Source organism: Gorilla gorilla, chromosome 10 (assembly GCF_029281585.2).
Source record: "Gorilla gorilla gorilla isolate KB3781 chromosome 10, NHGRI_mGorGor1-v2.1_pri, whole genome shotgun sequence".
Classification (NCBI taxonomy): Eukaryota; Metazoa; Chordata; class Mammalia; order Primates; family Hominidae; genus Gorilla; species Gorilla gorilla.
In genome coordinates this window covers 104,972,362-104,985,897 of record NC_073234.2, presented here as the reverse complement: position 1 = coordinate 104,985,897, position 13,536 = coordinate 104,972,362, and the positions used below count along the sequence as shown (strand labels likewise).

Below are 13,536 nucleotides of genomic sequence, written 5' to 3'. Positions count from 1 at the left end.
TGGCATATAATTTGCATGAGCTAATTTATTGTCATTCTGCAAATCAGTGAAACCAGACTTTCAGGTTTTCCTTAAATGTAGCCCAATCTTTACATCTTTCTGTCTCTTCTTTTTCTTAACTATGTTTCTAGATTCTGAGGTTTCTTTTCTTATCTATTTTGAGTACCTCATTAATAGAGATCATCTTTTAAGTAAGACCCATACTAAGTGTACCATGGTAGAACAAGCACTGCCTTTGGTGGTCAGGAGACCTAGGTTCCTAGTCACTCCATGAGCAAGTCACTTTATGTGCCTTGAAGCCTATTTCACCTTGGTGAAATGAGGTGGGTGTACTAGAAGTTCTCCAAGCAGAATTCTATAGCTGACTACATGCTTGTTTCTCCCTGATAAACCCAACTGCTGCCTTAGAGAATGGATGTTAACACATAAGCTAATATACGTGTATTGGTGTTTCTTGTATCCTTTGTGTTTTCTAGGGCATCTGTTTTTGTTTGGCGTCATCAATCAGTACTAATCCAATTTTAAACTGTTGCATTTTAAAAAAAATATGTAACAAAACTATTTTCAGTGTAACCTTAATGATTTTTTAAAAAATTTTATACATTTTTTCTCATTGAACTCTGACAGCATTAATGAAATGTAAACGTGTTTTGCATCTAGTAAGACCACCTGCCATTTTCATTGTATTCAAAATAAATAGGACTTTTTAAGTAAACACATATATCAGAGCATGGTTTTACAATGTACTGTCTTGAATGTCCTGATGAAAATATGAAAAATGTAATCAGGTTAATTTCCATTTAGGAAAACTTTTTATCCTTCAAACTCAAATCTTTTGTGTAGCTAAGAGAAGAATGTATTTTGCTGTGGGAGAGAGAGACTAATCAACAGGATCCCATTACTTCATTGGTAAAGATAGTCGGATACTCTCACCACTTTTAATACCTTTAGTATTACAGTTGATCAGCTTACCTTTACTTGATATGATTTATTTCTAAGTTCATTCCCCTGTGTTGTAGCTTATTTCAACAATTCCAACTAGCCGTTTAAAATTCCTCAAAGAAGCTGGTCATGGAACACAAAAGGAAGAAATACCTGAGGAGGAATTAGCAGAGGATGTTGAAGAGATTGATCACGCTGAAAGGGAGTTGCGGCGTGGCCAAATCTTGTGGTTTAGAGGTCTGAACAGAATCCAAACACAGGTATGGGCCTGGTAGAGAGGTAGGAGAGATGATGGGAGCCAGGGCTTTTTGACCTGGGGAGGAGGTTCGAGTGTGCTCCTTAAACTTCCTCTCTAGCCTTCCCAACCCACAAATTGTATTCTCTTGAAAAGTAATACTGGTGCCTGGAATGAGTGAGACTTTTAACTGATTATGAAAGAATGTGTCTATATGCCCCTAAGCTCCTTTTTTCCTAGCTCCCCCATCCCCCACTTCATCTCAAAATGCTATTCTTGCCTATATGCTGTGTAAAAAGTGCCTTTTTCTTTTTATATGTTGATAGATGGAATGGTCCTTTCTCTTGTTCTCTCTCTCTCTTGCTGAGCAAGCTGTCACAATCTCTGATTCCTTGCAGATGGATGTAGTGAATGCTTTCCAGAGTGGAAGTTCCATTCAGGGGGCTCTAAGGCGGCAACCCTCCATCGCCAGCCAGCATCATGATGTAACAAATATTTCTACCCCTACACATGTAGTGTTTTCCTCTTCTACTGCTTCTACTACTGTGGGGTGTGAGTGTGTGTTCCTAAGTGCATGAAATTAACATTTCCTACTTCACACACCTAACGTTTCTCATTTTCTCCTTAATGTTTGAATTCATTGTTCAGGCTTTTTCATAAAGCTTTCTTTTCGTAAAGTGGATTGAGACCTCAAAGTGTTGTCGTTGTTGTTTTATTTCTTAGAGGGCTAGATAACAGGTGGAACAATTGCAACCAAAGATTAGATGCAATCTGTGAGCTTGTCTCTGTGCTAACTCTGATAGTTAATATGGGGAATAAAATTGTAGCTTAGAACTTGTGGAACTACTATAAATTTTTGAGTATATGCCTTTAAACATGTTTATATTGCATGTTTCCTAAAAGCATGTGATTTGAAACTCATCTAACAGAACCAGGAAATTGCATTTTCAAAGCTAAGAATAAATTTAGCATTTTGACTTTTGTCCAATTTGGAAAGTAAGTTAGTAGCCTGAAGACAAGTTTTCAGTATGTATAGCCAGTTGCTTGCCTTCTTAACCTGAACTTTGCCTTGCTTTGATTTTTTTTTTTTTTTTTTTTTGCTTGGTTGTGGGGTGGTTTCAGGGGAAATCACTGTGTAAATTTAAAAAGTTTCTGTGGTATTTATGGTTTGGGGTGTTTTTTTTTTCCATTTGTATAGACAATTTAGTTAAAAATTACATCATAGGTAAGAAATGTTAAGTTTCAGTAGAAGTAGGAAAAGTATACTATTGATTAATCGTTGAACCAATAAATGTTGTAATTTTCAATAATTGACTAAAATAACATTTTCTTTCAGGTTTTTAGTAAATAGCAAACTTTCTAAAAGCCTTATAAGCTATAAATCTTACTGAGAATTCATGGTGCATTCTCAATATATTGGAGGCATTAAAGATGTAAACCCCAAAATTTACGGAGATACCTAAGGTTAGCCTTGAAGTAGACAGAGACCTATCTTTTCCATTTGGTCTCCAGCCAGCGAAGAACTAGAGGAACCTTGAGAAGCTGCAGAGAGGATGAATTAAGGGAGAAAACAGTGCAGACTTTCCACTTAATGCCTGTTTGTTCCCTATTTACTTAAGTATATTTTCATTTGATATTTTTAAAAATGTGGTGAAACAGGCACAGTAAGAACTGTCCCTGTTTTACAGGTGTGAAAACTGCCTTAGAGTTTAAATAACTTCTTTACGACTAATAAGCAGAGGCCGCATGATGTAAAGCAAAGTGTTCCAAGTGACTCTCTAACATTAAGATATTAAATTTACATAGAGGGACAGCTAGAACTCTTCCTTTTAAAAATTACCTACCTGAATAAAATGGTAACCATAAATTGCCTGGCCTTACGCCTGATACAATAAAAATGCCTCTTCCTCCCTGTATCTGTGGATTTCAAACTATGCCTCTCTCTCTGGTGCTCCTTACCACCTAGCCCTAGATGGTAAATGTTCCACAAGCCTTTATGGAAGGCCTACCATGTGTCAGAACTATGCTGGAACCTCCAGAACCTGCAGCCTAGTAAAGAACAAAAACAAATAGTTGGAAATTTCTACATGGTAGTAAAACACAAACTGTCTTAACAGGGTCTTTAGCCTACCCTGGAAAGTCAAAAAAAATTGCCTGAAGGAGGTGACTCCCAAGATGACCCTTGATAGAATTCACCAAATGAGGCCTCAGTGATTATAATCTGGTACTACAAGAGGAATAAACTAAGGGATTGATAATAGTCTGGTACTGAAAGAGTAATAAACTAAGGGAAGCTGAAATGGAAAGTAAGTATGTGTTTATACCCCACAAGAAGGAGCCAAACTAAGACTTTATCCTGATAGACCCCCTTCCCTCAAAATTTTAAATTTGAAAAATTCAAACCTACAGACAAGTTGAAAAATTAATACATGAAAATCTTTCACCTGGATTTACCACTTAATATTTTATGACACTACTTTATCTGTATATTAATAAAACTTTTTTTCTGAGCCGTTTGAAAATGGCAGATACCAGTGTTTTATCCCTAAATACTTCAGCATGTACCTAAGAATTCCCGTATATAATCATACTTTATTATCCAAGAAATTTAACATTGATACCATATTATCTAACAGACAGTTAGTATTCAGATTTCTCTGGTTGCCCCCAAAATTTCCTTTATAGCTTTTTTAATCCAAGAAATAATTATTGACAGTATGTGTGTTATGAGTCTAGTCTCCAACCTGTATTTATTCCCTGCCTTTATTTTTTATGACATTGACTTATGAAAAATCCAGGTGAATTGTCTTATGAAGGGTTCTATATTCCAGATTTGTCTGATTGATTGCTACTGATTAGCTTCATATTAAACTTTTTCTACAAGTTTATCTCATGGGTAATGTGTATCCTATTTGTTTTTATTTACCAATATTTTAAGTAATTGTTTTTTTCATTTAGAGGGATATCAGATGGCTTTAGGTATACTATACTTATTATATTTCTCAGTCTGATTGTGTTCCAAGCTTTATATTAAATATCAAAGCAATCATAAACTTTTAAGACAGGCAGGCAGACACATATATGCACACACCTCTGCACCCAGGCATCTTTTTTTCCATCCCAGGCTCTTTTTTTCTGACGCACAGTTACATATGAAACCTCTGAGTTTCTGGGCCCATGTGGCTAGGGGAGCAGATACTTCAGGGAAGTAAAGGTGCACTTAAGAGAGTGGCAAAGGAAGGTTTGTAGTTGTTGCTTTATCAAGGTTTGAGATGTTTACTTCTTTATTCTGTGTCCTATGTTCTTGGAGTTATCCAGGGACTAAATCATATCTCGTTAATACAGTTGTCATTATACACCAAGAGTTGCAGTAATTATGTTGCTGTTACCATAAACGTCTTTCAACCTTGTTGGTGGAGCATTGTCTTAGGTGGTACAGAACATCAGCCAAAATATAGAACTATGTTAATATATTTAATGAAAGATTTCATTTTATCACTGTGTTTCTGCCCTAATATGGAATAGTTTTAGAACTACCTATGGGTGTCAAAATTCTTTAACCCTTATTGGGTGACCTTGCTTAGCTAAAATAGAAGAAATAATCCATTTAGACTTTGTCAAATGCTAGACTCAAACATCTCTGAAGAGACCTTTTTCCCTTCATTTATTAGTCAGATCTTCACTCTTACAGGTCTCTAGAGAAAACATTCTGTAGTTTTTTTTCTATTTATAAAGTATATCATTCTAACACCAGTTTTTACCATTAGTAGATTTTTTTTTCCTGAATAAATAAATACACATTCCTGGAAATGAGAAATTGAGAGAAAATTTGGTTTTCTAGGTGAAGGATCAGCAAACTACAGCTTATGGGCCAAATCTAGCCTGTTGTCTATTTTTGGAAATAAGTTGTTATTGGAATGCAGCATTGCCCATTCATTTAAGTATTACCTGTGGCAGATTTTTCACTATAAGGGCAGAGTTGTATAATTATGACAGACTGTATAACTCACAAAACCTAAAATACTTTACTGTCTGGCACTTCACAGAAAAAGTTTACCAACCCCTGTTCCAGATAGATAAGAATGTTACACAGGTGGGTCTCCTTTTGAGAAAATTTAATATGCAAGTACCCAACTTTGGAAAACAATCTAGAATTTTGTTTCTAGTTGCAAAGTATCTTTTACTGTACCATTGCAATTCTTTAAGTTAGTGCACATAGAAAAGTAGTAATGAAAACAAATTTCAGAAGTGGGCAATTTGTTGTAGAAGGTAAGATTTATTGGCTTGTGATTAGTATTTTAGAGCTCTCTCTTCTGTACAATGTTTTAGGCAGTAAACAATGTTATTTTCTGCTATTAAAAGTTAGAATGGTATTTAGAAAAATTGGTTTTGTAGGTACATGATCTTGTTTGGATTTGTTATATTTCATATATTGTTTACCTTGATAATCATTTTCAGTTTCTTAAAATTCATGATTATGATAATCACTTCAGTTTTTTTGTTTACCATATGTGCTTCATGCAGTATTTTTGTTTTTTTTTTTCCTCTGTTGAACAGTTTACTTTTACAGAATATTTTTGACACAGGAATTACTGAATTTTTCTTAATTCTGATAATTTCGAGGGGTATAAGTATGCTCCACAGAGTAGGTTTAAATAGATAATAAATAGGAATTGAATTTTAAAACTGGATAAAATAAATAGGCTTGGATTTTCAAAAGCCTGTAATTAAGTTTACTTATATTTCTACTTAAATTGAATTATTATTAATATAGTTTCCTTCCTACCTAAAGTGTTGTGCACAAAATTATTATTTTCCTCACAGTTACTGTACTGTGAGAATTTTACATACAGAAAGTAATAAAGATCAGAGCAGGTGTGAGCCAGCTCAGTGTCATGCCTTAGATCAAGAGTGCTTTCTTATGTTCTTTATAAGTAGAAAGTAAAACAACTGTGGTTTGATGATTCCTGGTTAATCTGAGCTTTATTGTATGTATCTCGAGAACTGTTCTTTGAAAATTGAATTGCTTTCGAGCATTGCTGAACTGGCCTAGTAATGTGCTGAAACTAACCAGTCATATGGCTTAAATAGATGTGTCAGACAAAGGAAGCATTAACCGTAATCTTATGGAATGTTTTATTCAAGTGAAGTTAGGGATAAAGTAAATGATCGTATGTTTTTGTCTTCTCTTGACTTCCAAGGAATCTGGAATTGGGAGCCCAGAAACCTAGGTTTTAAGACTCTTTAGCACTAATTAGGAGTTCCTTAACAAGTCAGCCACCCATCCTCTCTGTTGCTCAGTTTTATTATTTATGAAGTGGTTAGAAAAAAAAAAATCTCTAATATTGTTCAACAAATTCTTTCAGATAGGAAAAATCTCAGAATTGAAGTTTTGCTAAGAAGGGATTTAATCTTTCTTTGCCTGCCACCAAATGTGTGTATGTGTGTGATTGTGTGTGCACATATACTTGTTGCCCTCACCTTTACACTCTGCCCCTCTTAGAGCTTCACTAACTCTCAAATCTCTAACTTAAGTTTACACTTTTCTTCTGAGCTCTAGATATTTTCCAAATTTAACATGTTTAAAAAGTAGATTTATTTCCCCCGAATTCTTCACTGCTCACTTTTATACCCAGACTGATTACAAAGAAAAACAGACAGAAAACACACACATACACAGAAAGCTTAACTGTTTGTTCTATCTTCAGTAGCAGCAGCACCAGCAACCTTATCAAATAAGCAACATCTTCAGGGTTGTCTTGAACAGTTCTCATCACCCATCAAGTTTGCTGGCTGATCCTCTAATTTGTATTCTCCTCCGTGCCTACGGGCTGCTGATACCAACAAATTTTTTTTTAGGAAGTTATCTTTTTGCATTTTAAGTTTTACAGTTTGTTATTAGGACAGTCAGGATACTTGCTGAATGTTCACATGTATAAAATGTGAATTTTAAGACTTAACAATAAAACACTGAATGAATTACTATAATGTTATATTTAGCAAACATTGTTTACATTCCATATGTAGAACACTTTACATCTTAGTAAAGGGGAAGAGGAACAAGAGCAATAAAAGAAGTTGAAAAATATTTGCTGCTATTCATCAGTCAAATTAAGGAACTAAAGTACAAGCAATCAAATAGAATGAAATTATAAAAGATGGTAAAGCTGCAAGACATTATAGAATAGATGCTTGCTGCTCCAAGTGTGGATCATGGACCAGCAGCTTTAGCATCACCTTGGAGGTTGTTAGAAATGCAGGACTTTAGGCCCCTGCTGAATCAGAATCTGCATTTTAACAAGATCCCCAACTAATTTGTATGCACATTAAAAGTTCGAGAAGCCCTGGCCTCGATACTTGTGACCTAACATTGTTTTAAGTTTGTAGTGTGTTAACGAATTTAATCTCCCACAACAACCCCGTAAGGCAAGTACCATTGCTATTTCCCATTTTATAGTTGAAGAAACCTGTTTGACTTCAACCTGAAGGTTCCTACCTGAAGGTTCCTCAGGTAGTAAGTGGCAGAGCTGGAATTTACACCCAGACATTTTGCTTTTGTATTTCTCAGTTGACTATGCTGTACTCTCTATATAAAGGGCTAAGTGAATATGGACTAAAGCAGCTTACAAATAGGGCTTGGCAAATAAGGAAAGACAACTTGAAGGTGAGATGTGGGTGCATGGCCCTAAACTCTACATTACATTTTTTTAAATGCATTCACATGTTCATTTGAAGAAATGTATTATTCATTATTGCTGTCTAAAGAGATGAATTTGGTGACCGCATCTTTTTTCTAGAATGCCAAAGTGTTATTTACTTCTCTTAACAATGAGTAAATGATGTCTTTATTACTAAACAGGATTTATTAGAATCAAAGCAAAAGCAAACACTGTATTTGAATTGATACATAGTAAATGCTCAACTAGTTGGATTTTGTCCTTTTTTTCTAAATCTGAATGACACTTGAGTTAATAGCACTTAATGTCAGTGTGTGCACTGATGTTTTTAAGTTTGATTGCCCATTAATCTTTTTCATTTATACAGCAGACTGAGAGGAAGATGAATTGTTGAGCTATCTGCTTAGGTGTGAAAATACTAGAAAACTTTTAACACTTTGTGTCTTCTTGGGAAATTTTTCACAGAAGAATCCCAGAGGATTTGTTTTTGTTTTTGATCTATTCTTTCCAGATAACTGTAGTAATTGATTTAAGTTTTAATCTGTTACAGAGAAAAACACTAACACTTTATAGACAAATGATAGACAAATGGCATATACTCAAATATTTATAGCTGTTTAATGGCATTTTATAGACATTTATTTGGGTTTTGTTCTTATTTTTGTTTTTAATTAAGGGAGTAGTGGGGTAGATGTGAGTTCATTGTGGCATTCAGCTTATATTTGCTTGGCTTTTTCATGGTCGGTGACACCCTAATTCCTAGCATGATAAATAGTAACCCTTTGTGCTTGATTTTGTTCAACTTATTTGAGTTGTTTTCAAAATACATTCTTTTTAATTTAAAAAATCAGCTAAGCTTGTGTATGGTTAAGTTTTTGTTTTGTTTTGTGTTTGATTTGTTCTTTTAGGGAAAAAATCCTATAAAATGGCTATTAAATTTTTAGCCAATGACAATGAGATTTTCTTAATATTACTTTGAATTCTTTACCTCTTAATTCTTAGAGTATGTGGTTTTGTTGTTCTGTAGTGTCTTACTAAAATATTCATTTTTTTACAGTGTATTGCAAGTTCCACTGCATTACATGCAAATATGATTCACTCATACCTAGCTGTTTGTGGATTCAAACTCATAAATGAACCATTTTTAAGTTGTTAATAGTGTACTGACATATTTCTGTGTTTTCTGATATTTACAGATTCGAGTGGTGAATGCATTTCGTAGTTCTTTATATGAAGGGTTAGAAAAACCGGAATCAAGAAGTTCGATTCACAACTTTATGACACATCCTGAGTTTAGGATAGAAGATTCAGAGCCTCATATCCCCCTTATTGATGACACTGATGCCGAAGATGATGCTCCTACAAAACGTAACTCCAGTCCTCCACCCTCTCCCAACAAAAATAACAATGCTGTTGACAGTGGAATTCACCTTACAATAGAAATGAACAAGTCTGCTACCTCTTCATCCCCAGGAAGCCCACTACATAGTTTGGAAACATCACTCTGATTGTAAGCTGAATGTTAACACACTAGCTGCATTGTAAAGAAACAAATTGAAACTGGGTCTTTTCACATATTGTGATGGACAAGCTAGTATTCTTGTCTTTGGACTTCAACAGAAGACACACTTGTACGAATGTAGATTTATTTTTTTAAAAAAAAAAAAAGCAAAGCTTTCTGCCAGACTGAGGGTGCTTTTTGGGGGGTGGGAGAAATGAACTGACAGATAAACAGTAACTCAGCGTGAGTGACCCGTGGATCATCAGTAGTACCCAAGCATGGTCCTGAACAGTGTATTAGCAGAGCTTTAGTTTATCTCAGTCCTGGATGGGAGAGAGAGGGAGGAGTAAAACTGGGCAAGACAGAGAGCCCTGGATCGTTGAATTGATAGTTTAATTTCTGCTGTTGGCTGTTAATAATTTGGATTATTTATGTTTATAAATGATACAGATCTGTTTACAAGGTTTGTAGATACTTTTTTTGTTCCTGTTCATAGATGGGAAGCTTCCTTATAACTGATGCAGAGAAAAATTAGTCCTTCAAATACTGCTGTATTTTCAGGAAAAAAAAAAAAGGGGTGTTTCTATTGAAACTGTACTAAATTTTTGCCTACAATTTACCTTGTTAAATATTGTAGATAAATTGCTAATACTAATAGCCAAATAGATAACACTAATGCTTTGTTTAAAAAAACGAAAAAAACAAAACAAAACAAAAAAACATGAGCAGTGGTGTTCTAATGAAGTTATGACATCTGTCCTAATTAGTTTCTTAAATACATTTACTACTTAATGGTTTTGAAGCAACTGTTTAATTTTTAAAATTTTTGAAAACTTGCTAATAACCTTTTGTTCAGAATTTAGTAGATTGTTTAATGCAGGACATCAACTACATAATGAAAGATGCTTGAAATGCTTTTGTTATTTCAGGCAAATCAAATTAAATCAGACTATCAAACTACAAGAGAACCTTAGTCCTTTTTGTTTTTGTCTAAACATGTTAGTTTAGTGATGTCTTGGTGAACTGTGAGTGAACTGTATTGATTTTTCTAATCTTTAGAGACCTTCACACAGCATGAGGGCTGTTGGCATTTTGAAAAAGGTTAATAAGTAGAAGCATACATGTTTTCCTTTTGTTTTTGAAACTTGTTTGTAAACATAAATAAATATGCCCTTTTATTAAATAAATTCATGGCAATGTTTTTTTAAAAGACATTTCAGCTTCTTTACTCAGTTCTGCATATACAGTGCATCAGTCTGTTCTCTTTGACCACAATTGGAATACATTTCAAGATGGTAACAGCCCCATGAAGTACCGCTTTAATTCCTTGCTGGTAATCTAATAGAATCAGATTAAGAAAATTAACACAATTTTACCATTTGACATACTCTTCATTGAATTTAGTTTGTCTAAAATAGTCTTACAGGTAAAAAACATAATAACAATGACCACCATTGTCTTTGATACATTTATTTTAATTCTTAAGTGGCCAAATAACAGATTAGGTAAAATGAGATTACATGAAAAGGTTCTAAAATGATATATTTAGATGCAATAATTAACCATATGCTAGAATGCCCACCTCTAAGCCAATTGGATTCTTTAGCTCTCTTTTTCTTTCCTTTGTCTACCTTCTTCCCTTTTTTGCCTCTGTCTTTACCCTTTAGAAATTGGCATGTGTTAGGGCCCAGATTTCACCAGATACACAATCCTCAGGCTGACATAAAGTTTACGAGGACTGCTACTATAACTGAGAGTGCTGACCAAGCAAAGAAACATTTAGTTGATGGTGCTTGATATTTTTGGTGGGTGGGGGAAATCTTTTTCTCACCATCAAATCTTTGCAGTAATCCTCTGCAGGTCTTAGAAACACATTGGCTCTGTTAGCATTTGTAATTGTACGTTTATTCATCAGGTATTTATAGTGAATCATACTGTAAAAAAGAGGTAGCATGATATGCTGGAAAGCGTATTAGACTAGGAGTCAAGACCTGGTTTCTAGTCTTGGTTTTGCCATTAATGTGCTGCATGATCTTGGGAAAATCATTTACCCTAAATAAGGGTGGTGGACTATCTTGAAGAACCCTTTCAACTCTAAAAATTGACCCTATCAACTGGAGAGCCTACAAGGCATAGGGAATAGAGAAAAGGGAAATGTTTTCAGTTTTCTTTTTTATTTTGGTTATGCTTAAATATGAATGTAATTACCAAAAGATTTAGAAGTGCATGTGCTTTGGAGGATTTGTATTGAGCTTTTACAGTATTCATTTTTCAACTCAAGGCAATGGCTTTCTACACCAACTCTAATCCATAAACGGGTCTTAGGACATCCATGAAGTAGTAGCAAGACATGCTTAGGGTGTATTTCTCTCTTTGAGACACTGTAATTTCTACCAGAAATTTCCAGAGCATTATGTTGGTAGAAAAAAATGCAAGCAAGCTGTTAAAGATCTTGGATCCCATTATATAGTATGTATAGCTGAAATCTGTAATTCAATCACTTTTTCTCTTTTATCCTCTAACCAAAAAATTGTTTAATTTTGCATCCCAAATGTTTTTAATCTTTGTATATTTTTTAAAAATCCTTTTCTCCTCATCATTGCCTTTTTTGTGGTTGTAAATAGACTTACTTGCACTTTGAAGATGAGTTACTCCTTGTCATCTTACAAATATGTGATATGGTAATTTTCATAACAGATGTCAGTTTTGAACCAAGAATTGGTGATTTGTTTATAAGAAAAAAACTGGCTTCATTTCTGTGAAATTGCTCTTTGAAAATTTCTTTTTACACGTGTAAGCCAACTGAGATACCGTGATGGTGTTGATTTCTTTCAATGATGCTTACCATCTATTTTAGCCACTGAGCCTTTTATTATTTGTCTATTTGTAAAGTTTATTTGTCTTAACTCATTTAATAAATATACTGTTTATCTGTTTCTGAATGGGGACTGAACTTTTTGGATATTGATATTGATTTGAAAATATTTTGGAATTTTTTCTACTTGAAATTTTAGAAATCTAATTGAAAATTCTATAATGTACTTGAAATGTTATGGTTGTGTTACAGTGAATCACTCTTCTAATAATATGCATGATCTTGCCTCTAAAATGAGAGTGGGTACATTGTCCCTACTCTCCAACCCACTGTCCTCAACCCTTATAGCACAATAGTTCATTTCTGCAGTCTATGGGAATGTAATCTGCTAGTTTTAGTACAGATTAGTTTTTCACATTAGCTGTAAGAGCTTATTTTTATTTCATTATCCATACTTGTCAATACCAGTTATCTGAACTCTATGGTAAAAATTAATAAAATTATCCATAGTTGTTTTTTATAATAAGTTATTAATATAAATTAGCAACTTTGTTGAAATACTGAGTAAACTTTAAATGATGAATACCATATTTTTCAGTTAGTATAAATCATTAGTAAATTATTGAGTATACTTAAGTACCATATTTGTGACATGAAAGATATTTTCCATTTTGTCAAATTGGGTTATATATATATATTATGTATGTATTAGAATTGAATTTTGAATTAAGTTCTCTTTGTAAAAATTAGCTGAGAAAGAAAGGGGAGTTTAAGCCTTTGCATGTTGACATTGTTCCTTCCCCGCGCCTTTAAGATTGTGTCTTATTGCAGCTGCCTTCTTTCTTTAACCTGTGCTACTCTAAGACTCTTATGCTCAAACCCCCATCAACTTTTATCTTTTTAAATTAGTCTGTTAACACTCATTTATAGACCAAAATAAAAGATATTCTTAATAGCATAATTATACTACCTCACTAAAAATCTGAAAAATAATCTTTCTTTTAGAATAAGTGTTTTTATACCATAAAGACTGTTTCATGTGGTCAGGAAGTTGATAGTTGTGTTTCTGTACTTTTCTCATCAGTATGTGTCACAAAGGCCAGGCATTGTGGCTCATGCCTGTAATCCCAGCAATTGGGGAGGCCAAGGCTGGACAATCATTTGAGACCATCCTGAGCAACAAAGCTAGATCCCCATCTCAACAACAACAACAACAACAACAAAAATTATCTAGTGGTGGTGCAGGTGCAGGTAGTCGTAGATACCAGAGTGGCTGAGGTGAGAGGATCTCTTGAACCCGAGTTCAAGGCTGCAGTGAGCTGTGATCACACCACTGCACTCTAGCCTGGGAAAGAGTGAGACCCTG

The 13,536-nt window shown here is 34.2% G+C and overlaps 1 protein-coding gene across 6 annotated transcripts in view; it reads left to right on the top strand.

Moving 5' to 3' along the window:
* The window catches only part of ATP2B1 (ATPase plasma membrane Ca2+ transporting 1), a 78,628-nt gene extending 66,331 nt beyond the window's left edge, over positions 1-12,297 (top strand). For 2 of the 6 annotated variants that reach the window (XM_055357916.2, XM_063694206.1), the window contains 3 exons: positions 1,020-1,202; positions 1,576-1,729; positions 9,051-12,297. In XM_055357916.2, the coding sequence (XP_055213891.1) occupies positions 1,020-1,202; positions 1,576-1,729; positions 9,051-9,076 (363 nt within the window). In that variant the 3' untranslated portion in view covers positions 9,077-12,297. The remainder of the gene's footprint in view (positions 1-1,019; positions 1,203-1,575; positions 1,730-9,050) is intronic. The other 4 variants (XM_055357914.2, XM_031000581.3, XM_063694205.1 and 1 more) reach the window with 2 other exon arrangements.
* The last annotated feature ends 1,239 nt before the right edge of the window (positions 12,298-13,536 follow it).